A 22185-nucleotide genomic window follows, 5' to 3' on the forward strand; every position below is an offset into this window, starting at 1 on the left:
TCTATATATGTTATTATAACCTTTCGGGGGGAAAAAAAATATATATAATGTTTAGGCTCCGTTTGTTTTGTTTAGACCTAAAATATTTTTTTAAAAAAAGATTTTTCTTTTTTTAAGTAATTTTTTTTTTTTTTTATTTGTACTTTTTTGGTGTTTGGTAAAGGTCAAGGTTGAAGTTAAAATTAAGTTAATTGGACAGAATATGTAAAATAACTTGTCAAAAATTAATGGCCCAAATTATTTTAGTAAAATTTTAATATATTTTTTTTTCTTAAATATTTTATTAAAACCAAACATCAAAAAATAAAAAATATATATTTTTTGAAAAATATTTTATATCCAAACAAACAACAACCGAACCCTTATATATCTGTTATTTTCTTTCTCAGTTTTGATACCGCAATCTCATTGGTAAAATACTAAAATAAAAATTCATATTCTACGGATTTGATGGGAAATTCTAGCTATATGAGAGATTTAGCGTCTTCACTAAATTGTGGTAGACTCTCTTCAGTCTTCACATCCCTTTGGCTTCCACATAACTATGTAAGGTATGTATTTCCAAATCTAGCTCTGTGTCACGGACCTGGATCTTTCCAAGCTCACGTGCCATGGTTGCCTGCGTGACATTTGGCTATCTTTATCCATTGTTTATTGTCCCAAACAAGCTAGGTGTAGCAGGGTTGATCATGGAAGCAACTTCTGGATGTAATAAAACTAAAACTTCTACAATAATCAAAAGCTTGATATGTGCAGGTGTGCACTCATTAACGGACAAGGAGAGGGGGAGAGGAAAAACGTGGTGATGAAACCTCTTTTGTATAAATAAGCTAAAAACTTGACATTTTCAGAAACCAGTTCACAAGAAGACTACATGAAAATAAATGTAACAATGGTTAAAAAAAGAAAAAAAAGAAAAAAAAATGAGAGAATCAAACCAAACCCATTAAGTTTCCCAACATAGACATCTTCCCAGCTTCTCTTCCGTAACAAGAACATTTGCAAGCCTTAAATACATAGATTAACATGTGGCATACAACATTTCCGCAGTAGGGTTACCCGAAAATCACCAAAATTACACCATTAAACCCTTCCCTTCTTTAACTGTGTTTCCTTCCTTCATCACATAATTGGAGCATTCAGTTTTGAACTGAATTACAAGAATGATATAGAACAACCAACAGCAGTCGAAGTTGGATACAAAGAACCGTTATTCCCACGGAGAATCCGGAAATCTAAAGGATTCTCTCCTTCCTCATGATGACTCTCCTAACCATACAACAGCTGTTTCCTTAGAAAGACCAAATCTACATGTCCTGGGGCTGGGCATTCAATGCAATCACCCATTTGTACCATCAAAGCTACCCATTGCATTTGCCCGTTTTTTCTCTCTCCAATTCTCACCCCACACTTTTGCCTCAGCAACTGCACGTGCACGTTCTCTATCAAGATCTCGATTCCTGGGAGTGTCTCTTGCTCTTCCTGTACTTAGAGGGCTGTCTCTCTGAGATTCCTGTCGCTCTAAATCATCCACGCCCCATTTCCTCCCCGACCCGCCGCCACTTTCATTCCTGCCCAACTCAGCACCAGTGCTCAGTTCCCTGTCTTTCTTTCTGAAATCAGGAGAGTTCTTGTGGGTAGAAGGGGAACCATGTCCACGCCGAGGCTCATCTGGGCTATCCAGCCCGTCTGCCATGTTCCTTCTATCATCCTTGCTCCTAGGAGTAGATGGACCTACTCTATTACTTTGAGCACTGGTTGCATTTGGGTCATAAGTTTGGGAGGCTAAATATGTCAGAGCAGTCACAACATCGGCTATTAGAGGCCTTGTGGCAGCTTGTTCTTGCAAACACATGGCCGCAACAGCAAGTGCCTGGTAAAGCCCCCGCATTGGATAACGGCCATGCAACAGCGGATCAGCCATTTTAGGAAACTTCCTGCGGTCCTTGAAAAGTGGTCTTGCCTGCAAACCCATGTCCCACAATATAAAAGAAACAAGCCTTGTTTTATGTAGACTCAACAACACTGTAAATTAAACCACCATGGCATCATGCAATAAAGCAAGAACTACTAAAGAAACCGTCTACATCAGAAATAAAAACCAGTTCAAACACAAAGAGAAGACCTACTTACCCATGCAACAAGATTATGCTCTCCAGGAGCCCGAGTGTTGTCAATAGCCTTGCGTCCTGTAATGATCTCAAGAAAGACAACTCCAAAACTATAGACATCCGACTTCAGAGTGAGTTGGCCAGTCATGGCATATTCAGGAGCACAGTAACCATATGTCCCCATCACCCGTGTGGAGACATGAGTTTTATCACCAACGGGGCCCAGTTTTGCAAGCCCAAAATCTGATAACTTAGGGTGATAGCCATCGTCAAGAAGGATGTTGGATGATTTTAAGTCTCTGTATATGACAGGAGGGTTTGCTTTGTCATGCAAATATTCCAATCCCTTAGCTGCACCTGCTGCAATCTTCATCCTTGTATTCCAGTCCAGAGGTTCCTTATCTGCCAGAAGATCTGAAAACAAGAACCAAATAGGGAAATCAGGTAGGTGTAACAAAGCGCACATTTAGGGCCTGTTTGGTAAAGCTTTTTTGCTGTGATATCATTTTTGTGAAAAACAAAAATAGTGATATGTTGTGTTGTCATTTCTCTTCGAAGCAAAACACGTTTGGTAAACTACATCTGTGGTTGAATTTTGAAAGAAGGAAAACATAAAACACGTTTGGTAACCAGAGAGAGAGAGAGAGAGAGAGAGAGAGAGATTGACTAAAATTAAAAAGTTGTAAAAAAAAAAAAAAAATCAGAAGAAGAAATCCTTGAAATCAAATACTGGGTATTTCTCTAGAGAACCCATATGAATCCTCCAAATCCTAACGAAGCAATTTGTGATGGAAAGCTCCGCATGATCATTGGCAGTAGTGATGAAATCATGACGAAGGAGAAAGGTATTTCTTCAACCCAAACAAGAGAACACAAGTGTGTTGAGACTTGGTGCTCTTTGCCATCACAGATCAGTTAGAGAGAGAGACAGAGACAGAGGCAGAGAATGGAAGAGATGACTGGTAGAGAGACTTAAATCAGTGGTTGTAATGAGAAAAAGAGAGAGATTGCTTTTAAGCCATCGTGGTGTTGCAGAGCTGCAATTCTGAATCTTAAATGCTTTTGACACACAAAAAAACACAGATTCAAGAAAAAAGAAAAGAGAACCCTCATTCAAAGCCCAATTTCTACATTGATCTTACCCATCTCATCCCAAAAGGGAAAGCAGAAAAACAAATCAAACCCATGTAAACTCAGAAAAATTAAAGAATACCCATTTCATCTAGTTCCAATTCGGCCAGTTTTGTGCTTAATTGATTCTGCTATTTTATCAGTCACAATTGACGTTTGGGACTGGCTTAAAGGGGAAAAATTGGCTGACCCACTAGGTGGAGTAAGAGGAACAAACAACAACCAAGACCAAAGAGAAATCAGTCCTGAGAACTTGTTCTTGTACAGAAATGATCAAGATGTAGTAGTATCTCACAAGGGTTCAATGAACAAGATGTAGTAGCATCTCACGGGTTCCGAGCTATTACCACACTTACAAGATCTTTAGTCATCTGCTGGAACCCAAGGTGTAGTACCAAACACAAAGATCAAAATCGCCTACGAGTTGTTGAGATCGGCATTTGTGCAGACCAAACACAATGATCAAGTTGGTTGTCGCTATAGTTCATTCTTTATCAGCGAAGAAACTATGATGATGGTTGGGATTGTTGAGATAGAAGATATATAGATAAGAGAGAGAAACAGGAAGAAGACAATATAAAAGACACAGATCCCTTAAGTTTTAAGTGGCACCATAGCCTTTGATAACCGCAACAAATTTTGGCAGCATCGTTTTGATGCTGCAAAAAATCTAAAGAAAGCCACAGCATCTTGTTGGTTTTTTTTTTTTTTTTCAAATCTCATTTTTTGAAAATGGCAGCAGAAAACTACAAACGGCAGCGTTACCAAACAGGGCTTTAACGAAATAAAAAAGAAGTTGAACTTGTTATTGAGATGTGGATATTAGGGGAAGGGCTTGTGTACGGGTCATTACAGGTTAAAAGAGTTTCCTAGAGGGAGGGACACAGAAATTTTTTCATAGGATATTTAAATATTGTTAATTATATATCTCCACTAATTTCTCACGAATTTGGGGGGCTTACAGAGAAAGAGAAAAAATAAAAATAAAAATAAAAATTTCAATGATTAAAAGGGTTTTAGGACCATCAATTAAGCAGAATTAACCATGCCAGCACTATTAATTCCAATCCAAAAGTAATGACAAATCCTCCAATCTATCAGAAAAATATTGAACAAAAGAAAATACTTAGTGAAGCATTGAAAAGACTAGCAGAGTTAACAACAAAATTAAGTCAAATTCAGAAGCTCTCATTCACTAGCATTGTGAACATGTTCATTGGCGACAACATCCTACAATAGCATAATTTTCATTAAGAATTTACAATGTAATTTTCATTCATGGTTTTATCCACTTTTTCCTTCTATATATCCTTATCTTTCACCCTATTGAGGGATTGAGTGGAGTATGTGAAGGATGGTGCTGCATGTGTTTTTATGTTGGAAGGCATCATACCTGAGGTGGAGAGGAGAAGCAAGAGAATACTTAATGAGATAGAGCCCCACGATATCAGTTGAATTGTTGTCTTTTTGTTTTTGTTTTTGTTTTGTTTGCCTTGGTTTGATCTATCTTTATTTTGTGTGTGTACATGGACCGCATGTATATGTCAGTCACTTCATGTATATGGCAGTCACTTCAGGTATAATAACCTCTAGTGCTAGATATGTCTGTGATCATGAACTTTCTCTCATGATAGCAATTTCAGTATCAGCAAACCTTTTTTCCCATTTTAGAGAGAGAGAGAGAGAGAGAGAGAGAGAGGAACCCGCATAGGAATAAAAGCAATCTGCTAAACATCCATCAATTAGACCACAGAGCTTCCAAAGTTTTCCGTGGATTAAGGAACAAGTAGCGCAATATCATTCTTCAGATAGGAAAAAGTGAGTTTATATGGTTTTACATGACATGATATTAAGATGGGGCAATTTATATCTACTTTTTACCATTAGAGTACTTTTCCAAATGCTTACTCGTGAGGTATAGAGTGCCTGGCTGTATAGATTCTTCCAAGGGCTACATCCTAGCATTCCAATTTTAAAGCCCAAAAGTAGCAAAGCTAAGAGTTTGAGGATTTCCTCACAATATAACCCACAAAGCCTTCTTTTTAGTAATCAACAAGCAAGCTTTGCCAGCAAGCAGTGACATTTCATTTTAACGGTCAACGGGTACTAATAACCTTGTTCAGGAGAGGTATCATTGACACAGTTGTGAAGATTTTGTCAGCATTTTTGAACCTCCAGAAAAGTTTCATACATAGAAAGAGAGATAGTTATTATGTAACTTAAAACGAGAATACTTGAACCCCATTCAATAATAGTGTTAAATATCAGAGCAACCAATACTACACTTAATTTCTAACAATTATATGAAGTTCATTGTATGAAAAGAACTTCTGAATTTCTAGCAGTAAATTTTTATTATTTTTATTTTTTGTCTTGGCCCAAGATGTCATTCCTTAAGAAAAAACATTAATAGCAACCTTGGAATTCCAGAAATATATGTGTATGCACAAGAAGCTTGTTATTAAAGCAGCACGTGTCACATAAGGCTTACTAGCAATTTCTTGTCCAAAAAAGATATTTCAATTCATGCTTAAGATTAAATGTCCCATGGAACAAGAGGAAATTTCCAGTTACAAATATAAATTGTTGTTCAAGTCAGAAAATCACATGGAAGTGGGATACTCCAATGTTTGAGGGTCAAGAGTTTCATAAAATGTCACTGGTAGGAAAAAGAAAAGAAGGAATGAAACATCCCAATAAATTATATCGGGTCCACAAATCTGACAACTAGTTTTTTTCTTATAATTTGTTATACTAACTTGTTAATAGTGACAGGTTTGTGCACTAAGTATCAGAATGGTCCAATTTGAATATTAGAACATGTGATAGCTATAATACAACCTAGTATCTGCATGGTATCTCATTTGAAAGAGAGTTATATATGGAATAAAGAAGCAAATAAGTGCATTTCTCTATTTCTTTGCAAAAACACTAGTTAGAAACTAACCAATAGTAAGCATGTTAAACCTATCACAAGTTAGGAACTAACCAATAGTAAGCGTGTTAAACCTATATTTCATAACTATACACATGCTGTTCTTTGTCGATTTGTCCAACAGAGGTATTCGGGACACTCTAAAAGTCCAAATAACACAGCTCTACTGCTATCAAACTCCTTTAAAAAAAAGTAACATAAATTGTACAAGAAACTTGGGTCGGGAAGTTTTCCCTAATAAGTTACATTAACTTGCATTAAAAAGCTAACCTTTATCATGGCCATAAAATAAAAATGTTTGAAAATAAGGATGTGCTACGAAACATGTCACAAATTATCAAACTCTAAGAAGTCCATTACCAAACTATTGTTGAAAAGGCGAAAACATATTTACAAACTACATTAGTTCAGTTGTGCAAAAATTGGATAGTTCATAAGGGTGGGCATGGTCAATCTAGAGAAACTTTTCTTTATACAATTGCAAAAGCGCTACATGCATATAGGTCGTTACAAAGCCAGTCTTTTTATTTTTTTTATAAGTAAAGAGAATCAACAAAACAAAGTCACTCTTGTCTAGGGATAATTTTTCATAAAGTGGCTACTCTCAAACTCCAACACACATCCTCATGCTTGTCAGCCTGAGTTTTATTGCTGCACTAATGAATGACCCAAGTGATATATGAAGAGATGGAAATATGTGTTTGCAAAATTATAAAAAAGAAAACAAAACCAAGGTTTTCCCCCCTTTTTATTCTTTGATTAAAAAATAACAATAATTAGAAAAAAACAGAACCAACTTTTCGCTTACATGTACCTAAAGACGTCCTGAGATAGTAATTGCAGTAACCAATGGTTACTCCATTATCATATGATGAATAATATTGCGAACATGAGAACCTTTTCAGATTATTGCAAAGGTTCAAGTTCATACAGAAGAATAACATGGCAGACATAGTACAAACTGAAAACAAAGTTCTCTAGAAAATGAACTCTGAGTTTCATGCTAAATCAAATGACATCACAATCGAACTACATGAAGAAAATTGAAATATGACTTTTTATAATTATGTAATTGGTGGTTAAAACGCATGCAAACTTACCATGCAAATGGTCCTCCAACGATCCCAATGGCATAAACTCATAAACAAGGAGGCGCTGGTCTCCATCGGCACAATAGCCAATTAAGTTAACGAGGTTTGGATGATGTAAGAGGCTAAGCATGAGAACCTCCACCAGAAATTCTCTATTTCCTTGAAGGCCATTTCGGTCCAGCTGTTTCACAGCAACTACCTGCAAACATAATTGACACATCCAACCAAAAGTCATTGAAGCGTGTATAATAGTCCTTGCTAATCCTATTCCACAAACAGAGTCAGAACGCAAAATGATATTGAACATAAACTAGCGTATAGATGACACTGGACCAAACAACTGAATTCAAAAATCTTTCAGTGGGTTTGCTTTAAATTGTAGTATTAGAAATCTTCATATCTATTTAATCACAACTTACTTGTCCTGTGCTCTCTAAGCGACCCTTGTACACACGTCCGAACCCACCTTCACCCAACTGGCTCTCTTGCCTAAAGTTCTTTGTGGCAGCAGCAAGTTCACGAAATGTGAATGTTTGTGCTGCAATATGTGGAGGTGGTCCATCTTTTTGAACTGCTGGTTCCTTCTTAGAATCAGAACCATTCCGAGATTTTGATTTTTCTATTGGAAAGAGAAAGGGAAAAGGAAAAGTGGCCAAGAAACAATGAAGAATCAGTCTGTATTCGCTGTATGCCAAATAAAACACACATTACAAATTATAATTCAGTATTATATGTGGCATAGAATGCAAAGCCACAAACATATACAAACTATTCTTTGGATTTCCTGTGCATGAAGATTTGTCTGAGCTTAATATTTTGAGAGCAAACTCAGTCATTTCTGAAACAACATTAGCATTGTTCATAACCATATGTTAACTTCCAATTAATATTTCATCTAATATTACATTCAAGCTGATCAGGTAATGAAAAAGTATTACATTTGCATCCATTAAGACATTTAAAAGTTTCCATTTCGTGTTACATTTCAGCAATGACTCAATGAAAGGAAAAGGGTTAACATTAGAAAGAAAAATGCAAGGAAATTTGTAAACTAAGAGCAGATCTCCATAGTACTTTCTATCAACACCACACCAGCTAAAAAAAAATCATACAGCGCAAACGATAATTGAATACACACAGTAAAAATTCACGGATAAGCTGTAATAGTAGAATCTAGACTACCCCATTTCAGGAAACAAACAAACGGGCAAAAATGAATCAGATCGAACTAACAAGAAAATTTAAGCAACAACCCATTATCAATAAACCTAAAAGAAAATATAGAAACATAAAATTCAACATAATTAAGCATAGCAAATGACAAACAACCAAAAAAAACACAAATTCCAAAGAATACCCATAAGAAAAAAATTCCAAGAAAGCATTTTTCACAGACAGAAAAAAAAGTACCTGAATTAACTCTGTTCACATGGTGAGAATGAGCAGCTGAACCTTCCTTTACAGGGTCATTCTTTGCCACTTCTTTCACACCGTTTCCTTCCTCGTTTGATGATCCAAAACATGGAAAACAACCCATATCAAATCCAAAACAACCAAACCCACAATAGCCCAAATAATATATATATCTCAACAATCACTGCTCATCATCTCATAACCCCCATCCCAAAAATCCCAACCAATCACTCTCTCTCACTCTACACTTTGTCTCTCTAGAATTCTCTCTGAGAAGTTTCCAGCCATCCGCCACTTATCAGTGACCCCAATTGGCTCAAGAACAAAGATCAACACCACCTTGTCCTAAAAAGCAGATCACCAAATCGAGGAAACTCTCAAAGGGTTGAAGAGAAGGTAAAGACACCAGGCAAAAAATATACATAAAATAATATACCGTATGTATATCTATATATATGAATGTGGAAATTATACAGAAAGTTGGGGGTAAAAGTAAAAATAAAAATTAATCCTTTTGTAGTAATTATTATGTTCAGAGCTAATTAGATTAATCAGTCAATAATCTTCTTGAAATCAACGAATTACCACTCAACTTATTGATATTAACTTCGATGTACAGATAAAAACTATGACAATTGGGTGAGAATAATAATCACGGTCGTAACGGGGTCCCACGTGTTCTTAAAACATGTTTTAAAACCATTGAGACCAAAAAGTAAAGAAAATAAAATAAAAACAAAATTAAAAAGGGATGTGCATAACACATTACGGTAGGAAATTTTGGGCTTACAATGATGTTATGATTGTGGACCGTTGATGAGGACTTGATATCAGGGAGTAGGTAAAAAGTTATGGCTTGTGACGTCATGGTCCTTGATCCAACGTCTCAGAGTACTAGTACCATTATATACTTTTTAAGTTTAGTCTAACAACAAAAACGTGCTATTTATGTGATTAATTTCTATTTTGATTGGGTCTTTTACGAAAGTCCAATTTTCTGGGCTTGGGATTACGGGCCCGGTGGTGTACCATGCCAAGGGAATGAGGTATCAGATGGCCCAACATGTTTGGGCAAAGGACAACATGAAATGAATTTTGGTACCAAATTTTAACTGTATAATTCACATTATCTGAGAAAAAAAAAAAAAAAAAAATTTCACATTAAATTCTCTTTCCAATGGTCCACGTATACAACACTAGAGGCAATTTTTAAAAGAAAGTGAGGCAACTCCAATAGTTTTTGGGTTTTCGGTCACCCTATGTTTACGTTCAACTATTTAAATTTCTTTTAATTCCAAATTTAAGTTGTTCATTAGATACTCACAAATAAAAAATATATGTTTTATAGCTTAGAATATAATTTTGATCATTGCCTTTTTTTGAATTTTAGAAAAAAAGTGAGACTAGCTGTTGATTTGTTGTTTAAAATGGTCTTTCTTTGAAGGAGATGTTCATGCTCTAGTCTTTTATGAGTGCAATGCAAGGGAAAAGTGAAGCTCCAGTTGAAATTCATACAATTTATATATTCAGAATTGGTTGCACCATTTAAAAGCATGTAGTTTTGCTTTTGTCAAAAGAAACACTAATGGAGCGCGTAAATTAGGAAAAACATGAACCGCGCGCTCCATTAGTGTTTCTTTTGACAAAATAAGGAGCCGAGATAAATCACAAATGTTATACTGTACTTAACGAATTTCAATATCACAAGTCTTCACACGTGCAAAGACTAGAATCCGTTGAATACGACCTATATTGTATAAGAGAGAATCCGAACTCCTCTAGAAAGAGCTTTTGTGTTTTAGAACCATTCTTCCTGTTTGTGCGGAAGTTGAAATAGATTGCAATGTTTTCTGCAATGAGCTTTTTGACCAAAGGTCGGAAACATATAATTACTGCACTTTTATTTTTAATATTAGTAGTCTTTACTTTATATTAGCCTTCGTTTTTTGACTAATGTCACCAGCCCTTTTTACATTCCTATTAGTGCTCTTTCATGTTTTATATTCAGAATTGGTTGCAGTATTTGGAAGCTTCTAGTTTTGCTTTTGTCAATAGAAATACTGGCTAAAAGTTATTCTTTCACGCTCCCAAAAACATGAAATGAGTTGCTTTTCAAAGTCAAAATAAATAAAATATAATAGTATATAATTTTGAAATACTTTCGGTTTTGGACTTTGGTATACAAATAAGTAAAGGTTTATTTGATACGCATTTTACTCTTCTTTTTTTTTTTTTTTTTCTGGTAACAATAGGTTTATTTGGTACCCATTTTACTTTTATTTTATTTTTTTCTGGTAACAATGAACAGTAAAAAATGTTTTTGATAAAAATTATTTTATTTTGTACATAGTTTTAAAACGTTTTGTGAATAGTGATAAAAAAATTTAAAACATTTTATAATAAAGCACTTATTTTATTTCTTGTTAAAACAAAACAGTCGAACCAAAACGTAATGTAAACCAAAATTGTTTTATTTTGTACGGCATCCAAACGTTTGGTGAAAACAACGGATCAGCCATATATTTTTCAACTAAGTACAACAATAGTCTTCTCCTTCGTTCTTGACAAATGCCGCCAGCAGTTTCATGTGCTTGGACTTTGGGCCGCGTATAATAGGCTTTGATGGCCTGTAGTTTACAATAGTCGCTTCCCCAAACGTATGCTTGATTTACGCGCCCAAGTGGTGGTTCCATTGACTACCGTCCCCCTTGCCGTTTAACATACACGTGGCAGATCCTGATGGCTTTTCATATTTGAAATAAAGAAATAAAAATAAAAAAATTCAATAGTTTTGTCTTGGGATGTAAATTTGTACAGCCCCTAATGGAACTTGTATGTGAATCATTTATATACGGTAAAGGAGGATATGGTTTTAGATTTTCAACTCTTGGTGAGTTTTGGGTTGGGTATTAATTTTGAGAAACATCAATCTTGCCCCTCTTTATATTTTATTTTTTAAATATATATATATATGTGTGTGTGTGTTATAGATGTATGTACATTATTGTGTTCATGTATTTACTATATATATCATTATTTACATTATATAGAATTTATAGTTTTATTAATTTATTTATATAAATTAAAAATAAAAAATAAAAATGTAAATGCGCGGGATGGGCACGGATATACTCATATCTTAATGGGTGTAAGCATAAATTGTGAAATTAAAACCCGATGCGGGTATGAATTTGTCTATAATTAAATGGAATGGATACGAATTTAGGTAAACTCGTTCCATATCCGCTCTATTGCTATTTCTAATTTTGTCCTTATGTGATTCATTATTTTAAGATAAGGTCTGACTTTGATATCAATAGTTATATTTATACCAAAAAAAAGAAAACCCGTATTTGCTCTAGTCAAACATGATTTATTTTTTTGGTGTAAATATTAAACAATAGTCATAATGAGGGTGTTGTATGATTAAATCAAGGATTAGGTCTGAATCTGATACCAATAGTCATAAATTATATATTTGCTTCCTAATTAAAAAACTGAAGTTAATAAATAGTACTGCTGCATACCCATTCATACATATCTTATTCATTTTTTATTCAGATCTAGCCCCCTAACATGTACCATAACACTGCTAAAAAATAATTTCCTCTGTTTACAAATTCAGTGACCGAGAAGGAATTTAAATTAAAAAATGAAAAGAAAAGAAATATGAAAAGGTAAAATGGTCTTATCAGCAAATTGGTTTTGAGGCCCAATCCACTAGAATATGTGTACACTTATTGCTTCGATCATATACACGTACACATATTGCTTTGTATTGATAATCGATCGGACACTAATAAAAAAAAAAGAAAAGAAAAAAGAAAGTGGAATATTCTAAAATGGTGGCCAGGTTCTCCCTAGTTTTCGCTATCTTAATTCCTATTCATTTTATATTCTCCATACTCAATTAAGGAAATATTGCAATCTATCAGAAAGGGGATAGCTTTCGGTGGGATGCGATACTCTTTGTTTGCTCTTTAATATTTCACTTCTCATATATATATATATATAATATGTCTGAGTTATCAAAAATCAATTCCAAAATATATTTAATGAAAGCATGCCATCTTTAATTTGTTTACATACATAACCAAATACATCGGACTGTTTCTCTGTGCCTTATTAACCTTATTTATTATATACTACTATCAAGGAATATAAACTATAGACCACAGTAACTTCTTCTTCTTCTTCTTCTTCTTTTTTTCTTTGTTTTTCTTTTCCCGATAAGTATAGTCTTTAACCCTTAATATAGCACAATATATATATAGAGAGAGAACTTTTTTTGAAGAAGCTATTTAAAGGCTGAATTTAAACGAGTGAAGTAGAGATGTACGTCAGCTGTATATAAAGAATTAATGCATACAACAAAAAGCTGGCATCAATTGCCGGTGTTAATTTATAGGTTTTGTTTATTTAGACGTAAAATATATATTTTTTACAAGTTTTTTATTTTTTTTTAGGCAAAACATTTTTTTTTATTAATTTTAAATTTTCGGTGTTTAATAAATGTTTAGGTTGAGGTTGAGTCCACCGAGTAGTGCGTGTAAAATAGTTTGTCAAAAATTAATAAATAAATTGTTTTTGTTAGGTTTTAATATATATTTTTTTTTCATAAATATTTTACGACAACCAAACACAAAAAAATATTTTATACGTAAACAAATGGAGACTACGTCTCTCCAGAAAGATACTGTAACGTAACTTAGTGTGGCCTAACTTGGGCTATAGCCCAGGTCCAAAAAAAATATAAATTTTTTTGTATTACTACTTCCTATCAATCATAGTCCAACCCAATCAGTCGTAACCCAGTCCATGTCCAATCCATAATAAAACAAAAATAGCAAATGACTCAGCCCAACAAAAAGCAACTTTCTGAATAAAAGAATGAAGTCTCACTTATTTTGTAAGAAAATATTCATCCATTCAAATAGCTCTTTTAGTGTAACCAAAGTTACAAGCCCATCACTTATTTTATTATTATTATTATTATTTTATTTTACTATTTTTGAATATATATAACCTATCTGTCATAAAAATTATTGTATTCGATCTTTAAATTTTTATATCTTTAACCCCCTTACTTTGCAATCCTAGCTCCGCCCTGACTGTAACCAAGTGCAATTGTCATTGTTTTTAAACCACAAGTACATAACCAGAGCCATATGTAAGGATATATAGCAGGTAAACTGAGAATTTAAAATTAACACAGTTAATTTTCATGCCCTCTTACTGATTACACATGTATCTAAAGCTGTGATGAATGGAATATATTAACTTTAGTACTTTACGTACAAGGGTCCTATTTGCTGCCACATTATATATGTGTGTGTGTAAGAATTGAGATGCCGGGCATAAGAGAGGGAATTAAATTAGTGTAATGATGTCTAGAATCATTTATAGTGGCATGCAAAAGATATATGCCATATATGATCGAGCTAGCCATACAATTGAAAACCAAAATTTAATGGAAATGGTGGAGTTTTGGCATAGGAATAAATGTACCAAATGAAGTATATGATGATTTGAAATGTCAAGCATACGGTTTAATTATATATATCTCTAAAATTCCAAACCACTCTAATAATTAAGCCCTAAAGAACAACACTAAGAAAATATTTTTATCAATTGTTATAGAAGAATATATTCATTTATGGAAATGACAATGGACTATATATATTCATCGAAATGACATTTTAATATATTCCATTAATTTTCTTAATATTCCCCGCAGCAAGAAAATACACAAATTTTTTTTTTACAAAACATATGCTATATTAACAAAAGGTGAAAAGCCATTTGTTAATCTAGATATAGCATTAAAACTACTACACTTTGTAAGTTTGACCACCTCTATATATTGAGCATTTACATACTCATTGAAGCCTCCAGTACATATATACTTAATTAGGTAATTAAGAAGAAGATTAGTGTTTGGTTGACCTTATTAAAAACATAGTAGTAGTACTAGGGCTCAAATTTGTTACGTACTAAAGCCATAAAGCTCCAGCCTCTATGAGCTGCTTCTTGAGCTCGCCGCTTAGTTGAAGGGTGAGGACGGTGTCAGCAGAGCCCACAAACTTACCCCCGATGAACACAGCCGGTACCGAAGGGTTGCACCCCAGCCTCTTGAGTGCCCACTCCATTTCCCTCCCTCTTGGCTCTTCGTCGAGCTCATGAATGATAGGGCTCACGCCTTGACCGTAAAACAGTCTCTTGATGGCATGGCACATGCTGCATGAACTCTTACTGAAGATCACCACAGCCGCCTTCGACGCCAATTTCACTACCTGATCCATCTATCCCAAGAAATATTGTCTCCTTTAATTAAAAATGTAGAAGACAAATATTGCAATACAAGTTAACCTAGCTAAGATATATATGTGTGTGTGTGTATAAAATGCAGTTGATGAGTATAGGAAATAGTAGTAGAGCAAATGGTAGCTAGTTATGATCAAGTGTGTGTGTTTTAGAAGTAGGAGTAGGTTTGTGATGATAATATTGAACTGGAATGAGCTTATATATAGAGAAATTGAGAGGCAAGTGAAGGTGGTGGGATTGAGTATTTGAATTGTTTAATGCAATTAAAGGAAGAAAAGAGATCGATGAAAAAGTGAAATTCCTTTAGATAGATATTTGGATATAAGATGCTAAATGTATGTAACCCCTTCAAGTGATAGTGATTTGTGTGGCATAATATTACATATATACTATTTATATATAGTTGTGTTCAGAATCTAAGAGACTATACAGATAACGAAAATGATGCTCAGATTCATGAAAATTAAAGTTAAAAAATAATAATTGTAAAAATAGCAACATGGTACGGTGCATTTCTTTTCGTGGTCGGAGGACATTTGTTTACGTGTAATTATATGATTAGATGAGGGAGGGTGTTGCTGGCTAGGGTGGTGAGGAATGTCAACTTTAGATATATATTGGATGATGAGATCGATATTATTTGAAGTTCCTAGATTGATATATGTAGATGCATGTAGACACGTAGATATGAATATTTGTGTGTGTCACAATTTGATGTGGAATAGTACTGGTTCAAGCATATATGGTATAAATTTCATTTTGAAGTCAGCTAAAAGTGGATTGCGATGGATGCATACCAGAGCTTGATCTTGAATCTAATTGAGGTTAAATTGGTGGTGGAAAAAGTGACATGTAATGTAAGTATCAAAACTTTATGGAGATGGGAATAATTAGTATCAAATCATTGAAACAACTGGATGATATATATATATATATATATATATATATATATATATATATAGTATCAAAACTTTATGGAGATGGGAATAATTAGTATCAAATCATTGAAACAACTGGATGATATATATATATATATATATATTAGTCTGGGCAAACGAATTGACAGAATTATGTAAACTCTGATCAAAGCAGAAATATTGATATATATTTGGCACTTTAAAGCTAAAATTAGGACCAAAAAAAATATCATTCAGTATTATTGAATTAAAAACAATGTGTGACATCGGGTTGGGGAGAAGTTCACAATACTTATTTTTGTAGACAACTCTTAATCTCATATCCTTATATTTTTGTCATTTTAACTGTATCAACTGTGTGTTTTTTTTTTTAATAGACCTTAACACTCGAATTTTTTCTTTAAGAAAGAGAGTTTGTAGCATGTAATTTAGAGCCTATTGATAATAGGAAGAAGTATTCCTCCTCTAAAAATATCAACTTTTTTTTTTTTTTTTTGGATGGTAAAAATATCAAATATTCCTAAAAGGTATTGTAAGTTGGCTTAATTTTATTTGTTAATTTATTTGTAATTGTAAGGAAGCTTACGAACAGTTAATGCCAAATATTCGCTTTTCTAGAAACCTCAGTTGGTAGATAAACATGGATATATGAAGGATCTGGCACAATTCCAAGTCGGTTGTCTAGATATTAAGCAATATATATATATATATATATATATATATATATATATATATATATCAACCCTCACTCAGAGTCAGCGAGCTAGATTAAGGAGGATTATCCATTAATAGATCATACCAACATGGGGAATCAAACAAATTGCATGCATTAATTGATCTTTGATAAGATTTTGGCAGAACATAAAATCTAATGATTTATGTATGATCGAACCTGTGAAAATTAGTTTGTGGCTGGTTGAATGGATCGTATATATATTTTATATATCCACTTGCTAATTAATTTTTGTTCCATAATTAAAATGTCTCACAATATTGACTTAGCTACAAGAATTTTTCTTTTCCTTTAATTTGGGGTTTGGATTGATTGCTATTCCTTGTCTTTCGTATCTAGAAAAGCAGTAAAGGTACATGAAACACGTAATATGTTCCTCAGCTGATGGCTGTTCTGTACTTTTTCAAGATGGAATAAAGAGAGCAATTTGTATATTTACAATATTCCTGCATCATATCACCAAAACACTAATGTCTGTGATGCCACAAACCGCCCTCTCCATCGCCTTGGATCTTCTTAACCTAGTTGACATTCCAAGTATGTTTTATAAAACAATTAATCTTATCTTCTCTGAAGTACGTGAATCAAACGCACGCAATCTTACCTCCATATAGAGAGATATATTATTTCCGATTTTAAACCAGTGACATACCGATCACATTAGAGCAATCTTGAACCCTTATCCCCTACTTCCTCCCGTATGCATGCTAATGTGCATATATATTAGCATGTATTATTATTTATGTTGAATGATCCTGGGGTATGTATTAGATATTATTAATATATATATATTTGTAGTATAATTTGTAAATAACTCATATTATTATCATAAATGATGCTTGTTCTATATTTTATATCCTTTTGTATTCATAATTAATAATGCATCCATATATACTCACCCAATGAAAATAAAAATGTTGGGCTTATCCATGGTTGATGTGTATGTGCATGTGCATGGAATGGATAGAAATATTCGAAAGAGATGAGTGATACATTGATAAGTACGACAGCCAAGTTACAACAATCTGGCCATTTGCTTTGCGATGAGAGTCGACAGTTATGGGCACTGGTTTGACATACTTTAGGCCATTGACATATACATATATATATATATATAATACGAACAAGACCTTATCGAATTGCTGACAAAAAACTCGAGAAAAGTGAAGTATCTATAATCTTTTGAACTCATGAGACCTCTCTAGAGAGATGATGTGACTTCAAGTATTCCAAAATTATGATAAGGATAAGAAAATCAATCATATGGCATCTTCTACTAAAATTTTGCATTGAACCACATTTAATAATTTGGCTTAGTTAGTGGGAAATTTTTGTAAGGCAAAGTTTCAGCTTCTAAAGTTCACCGTCCAAGAGACAGTATAATCATACGAAAGAGTAACAACAGCTTATTAGACTAAATTTATGTAAATTGGAAATGATATCACGAGACGGTATTATATTTAATGATATCATTTTTCACTCACATAAATCAGTCGGATATATCCGACTTTCGAACTAGCTACTCGTCATTATTTCATGCGGAATTAGAATTTCACTCTTAATTGATTGCTCATTTATGTTGTAACATCTAATGATAACAGTCAATTTTTACTTTTTATTATTAGCGTGATACATTAAATGCACTAACAGATATAAGAAAAGACAATATTAGTTCGTGTGCAACAATAATTTTAGTTAAGCTCTTAATAGCTGGGCAATGCAGGATTTTGTTTGTATAAGTACATTTATACTTGTTAATAAAAGGGTATTTTGATATATATATGAAACTCGAAATTTACATAATATAATATGTAAATTAAAGCTACCAAAAAGCAGAGAAGATAATGGTGGGGGACTCATGGGATATGTACATGTATCCCTTCTCTATACGGCCATTTCTTCTTGTATGGGGCGTGTACACGACGAGGCCACATAATGTTTAGCTTTTTAATATATAGAAAAAAGTATGTTCTGCAAGACAAGTATGTGTTAGAAGTGTTGGAAACGGCATTAGAAAACGCAAACTTTGAAAGGATTTTTAAAAGATTCCGCTAAGAATTTTTTGCGAATCTATTGATGAGCGCGTTCCTCTCTGCGAGGAGATGAACGTGGTATATTTATTTTCTCAAATCCGTTTCCGGGTGAATGAGAAATTGGCTCCAAAGTAAGTGATTTATAAAGCCTAAATGGGTGTGAATAAAGTGGGAAATGCTTGTCCCACATCGAAAAAGTAACAAAGCAACCTTGAGTATATATATGTCTAGTATGGGATTTGGGTTTGGGCCCAAGGGCACCCAAGTTTTTAAGAGAGGGAGGACCTAGGCTAGCTTGGATCCAAACCAACTACCACACGCGCGCCCGGTCCGGGGCAGGGCTTAATTGTAAAATGGGTCTAACCTTTTTACACAAAGTTGGACTGGGCCTGTGTGGTTATTTTATTTACTGGACTTATTTAAGTGGGCTTGTGGGTGGAGCACGCTGGGCTGGGCTGCCGAAGTTTGCTTGCTGGGCTTAATCTGTTTTGGGTTTAAATTCAAATCAAAAACCATAAAACAGTTTTTGTTTGAACCAAGGGTTGCACCCTTTACAAATTAAAAACCACCAACAGATTTTTAATTTTGATTGGTCAACAATGGTTGCACCCATTCGGACTATGGGTGCACCCATTCAGAATAGGGACCAACAAGCCTATAAATACCCATCATTGGGTTCATTTCAATTCACACCAATTCAGAAATCTTCTTCTCTTCTTCTGAATTTCTTCTTCTAATTCTTCTTTGTTCGGTTCAGCCACTGGTTTGGGTTCAACCTAAACTGGTTTGGATTAGGTTCGAACCTTGGTTTCCAAGTTTGGGTTCAATCTTGGTCTCCGAGTTAGGGTTCAATCCTGGTCTCCGAGTCTGAGTTCAACAGAGAGTACTGCACCGAGCCGGTTCGCCTATTCCATTGGTTTGAAGTGCTACTACCAAAGGAAGAAAAGTCGTTGTATCCTGGGAGATAGATGCCGAAGAGTCCGTTAGCACCGTAGCGGGGCGTATCTGTCTTAAGGCTATAGAATTAAATTCTAGCCTCGACTTTATCAGGTTCTTTTATAGTTTTATTTTCTTGATATTAAACTATATAAATATATATATAGATTATTATAATAAATATTATATTTACAAATAATATTTAAATAAATTATATTATAGTATATGATACATTATTTTATCAACAATCTTAAGACAGATACTTTATACTATAGTAATAATTATTTAATTATTATTGTTGTTATAATTATAATTTGACTCGTGGTCTGTATATCAATATATAACAGACAAATGACAAGTACGAGTATTACCGTGCCTAATGTTCCCGTCAGTCATGGGGAGAAGCCCGAAAAATTCAACGGGACGGAGTTTAAAAGGTGGCAACAGAAAATGATGTTCTACCTTATAACTCTGAATCTAAGCAAGTATCTGACTGAGACTGCTCCAGTGTTAGATTAGGGTGATACAGACATTACCAAGCTTGGAGCTGTTGATACATGGAAGCATGGAGACTTTCTATGCAAGAACTACATCCTCAATGGGTTGGACAACACCTTATATAATGTGTACAGTCCAATAAATACTGCTAAAGAGCTTTGGGAATCGTTAGACAAAAAGTATAAAACAGAGGATGCTGGCTTGAAGAAATTCGTGGTTGGACGATTTCTGGACTTCAAAATGATAGACTCCAAGACAGTCGTGAGCCAAGTGCAGGAGCTCCAGGTGATCCTACATGAGATACATGCTGAGAAGATGACATTGAGTGAATCCTTTCAAGTAGCTTCAATCATTGAAAAGCTGCCACCTACTTGGAAAGATTTTAAAAATTACTTGAAGCATAAGCGCAAGGAAATGGGGCTCGAAGACTTAATTGTCAGGCTGAGAATTGAAGAAGATAACCGTACATCTGAAAAGAGAGCCGGAAATTCTTCAATGGTGTCAAAGGCAAATGTAGTGGAAGCAGGACAGAAAAATAAGAAGAGGAAGCACTCTGGAGAAGGTCCTAGCCAAGGAAACTACAAGAAGTTCACTGGGAAGTGTTTCATATGCGGCAAGCTAGGACACCGAGCTAAAGATTGTCGTAACCGCAAAACACATCATAACCCAAAGAAGAAGACCACTGAGGTGCACATAGCTGAAGAAGATAAGTTGACAGCTGATGTATCAGAGTTAAATCTTTCAGCTGTGGTTTCTGAAATCAACCTGGTAAGCAACAACAGAGAATGGTGGGTGGACACAGGAGCTACTCGTCATGTTTGCTCTGAAAAGAGGATGTTCACTACCTATGAAACTATAAATAATGAAGAACAACTCTACATGGGGAATTCTTCTACTACAAAGGTTGAAGGATAAGGAAAGATCAAGCTACTAATGACCTCAGGGAAAGGGCTCACTCTTAATAATGTACTGCATGTACCAGACATCAGGAAGAACTTGGTCTCTGGGTCACTACTAAGCAAGAATGGGTTCAAGCTGGTCTTTGTATCTGATAAGTTTGTGCTGACTAAGAATGGGGTGTATGTGGGCAAAGGGTATCTAAGTAATGGACTATTTAAGTTCAATGTAATGACTGTTGTACCCAAAGCTATTAATGATAATAATAAAGCTAGTGCTTCTTCTGCTTATATTATTGACTCATCTGATGTATGGCATGGTAGGTTAGGACATGTTAATTATGATACTATTCGTAGATTAATTAACATGGAATCTATACCTAAATTTAATATTGATTTAAATAAAAAATGCCAAACATGTGTAGAAGCAAAATTGACTAGAACCTCATTTCACTCCATAGAGCGAAGTACTGAACCTCTAGCATTAATTCACAGTGATATCTGTGACTTTAAATCTGTGCCAACTAGAGGTGGGAAAAAGTATTTCGTTACTTTTATTGATGACTGCACAAGATATTGTTATGTATACTTGTTAAGAAGTAAAGATGAAGCCTTGGAAATGTTTAAACATTACAAGAATGAGGTTGAGAATCAACTTGGAAAAAAGATAAAGATGTTTAGAAGTGACAGAGGTGGTGAATACAAAGTACCATTCGCTGACATTTGCTCAGAACATGGTATTATTCACCAAACTACCGCTCCTTATTCACCTCAACAGAACGGTGTTGCTGAACGCAAAAACCGTACCTTAAAAGAAATGATGAATGCTATGTTGATAAGTTCTGGTTTAACCCAGAATTTGTGGGGGGAAGCTTTGCTCTCTGCTAATTATGTTCTCAACAAGGTACCTCAAAAGAAATCAAATGTGACACCTTATGAATTATGGAAAGGTCAAAAACCTTCCTATAAATTCTTAAAAGTGTGGGGGTGTTTAGCTAAGGTTGCGGTTCCTATTCCTAAGAAAGTTAAGATAGGACCAAAAACCTTTGATGGTATTTTCATAGGCTATGCACATAATAGTAGTGCATATCATTTTCTTGTGCATAAATCAGACATTCCTGATATCCATGTCAATACAATTATTGAGTCAAGGAATGCTTATTTCTT

The 22185-nt window shown here is 34.3% G+C and overlaps 2 protein-coding genes across 2 annotated transcripts; both read right to left on the minus strand.

The window, feature by feature from the left end:
- Positions 1-803: 803 nt before the first annotated feature.
- LOC132275250 (serine/threonine-protein kinase PBL27) lies at positions 804-9113 on the minus strand. Its single transcript, XM_059776703.1, has 5 exons — positions 8679-9113; positions 7688-7887; positions 7278-7467; positions 2134-2525; positions 804-1963 (listed from the first exon to the last, which is right to left on the minus strand). Exons 1-5 carry the CDS (start codon positions 8803-8805, stop codon positions 1340-1342), a joined length of 1533 nt encoding a protein of 510 aa, XP_059632686.1. The 5' UTR covers positions 8806-9113; the 3' UTR covers positions 804-1339.
- Positions 9114-14363: 5250 nt separating this feature from the next.
- Positions 14364-15239, minus strand: LOC132273489 (monothiol glutaredoxin-S10-like). The gene has a single exon (XM_059774444.1). It carries the CDS (start codon positions 14981-14983, stop codon positions 14675-14677), a length of 309 nt encoding a protein of 102 aa, XP_059630427.1. The 5' UTR covers positions 14984-15239; the 3' UTR covers positions 14364-14674.
- Positions 15240-22185: the final 6946 nt, after the last annotated feature.

The sequence above is a fragment of the Cornus florida genome, unplaced genomic scaffold (assembly GCF_030987335.1).
Source record: "Cornus florida cultivar Cherokee Brave unplaced genomic scaffold, ASM3098733v1 CherokeeBrave_3.0.0_Hap2_Chr09, whole genome shotgun sequence".
Classification (NCBI taxonomy): domain Eukaryota; kingdom Viridiplantae; phylum Streptophyta; class Magnoliopsida; order Cornales; family Cornaceae; genus Cornus; species Cornus florida.

What these genes read in the sequence shown, in the direction of transcription:
- LOC132275250 (XM_059776703.1), bottom strand. Translation starts at nt 8,805, where the DNA reads ATGGGTTGTTTTCCATGTTTTGGATCATCAAACGAGGAAGGAAACGGT. An exon ending in GCTTAGAGAGCACAGGACAA is followed by an intron (nt 7,468 to 7,687) that starts GTAAGTTGTGAT and finishes TTATGTTTGCAG; the next exon opens with GTAGTTGCTGTGAAACAGCT. An exon ending in GTTGGAGGACCATTTGCATG is followed by an intron (nt 2,526 to 7,277) that starts GTAAGTTTGCAT and finishes TCTTGTTTTCAG; the next exon opens with ATCTTCTGGCAGATAAGGAA.
- LOC132273489 (XM_059774444.1), bottom strand. Translation starts at nt 14,983, where the DNA reads ATGGATCAGGTAGTGAAATTGGCGTCGAAGGCGGCTGTGGTGATCTTC.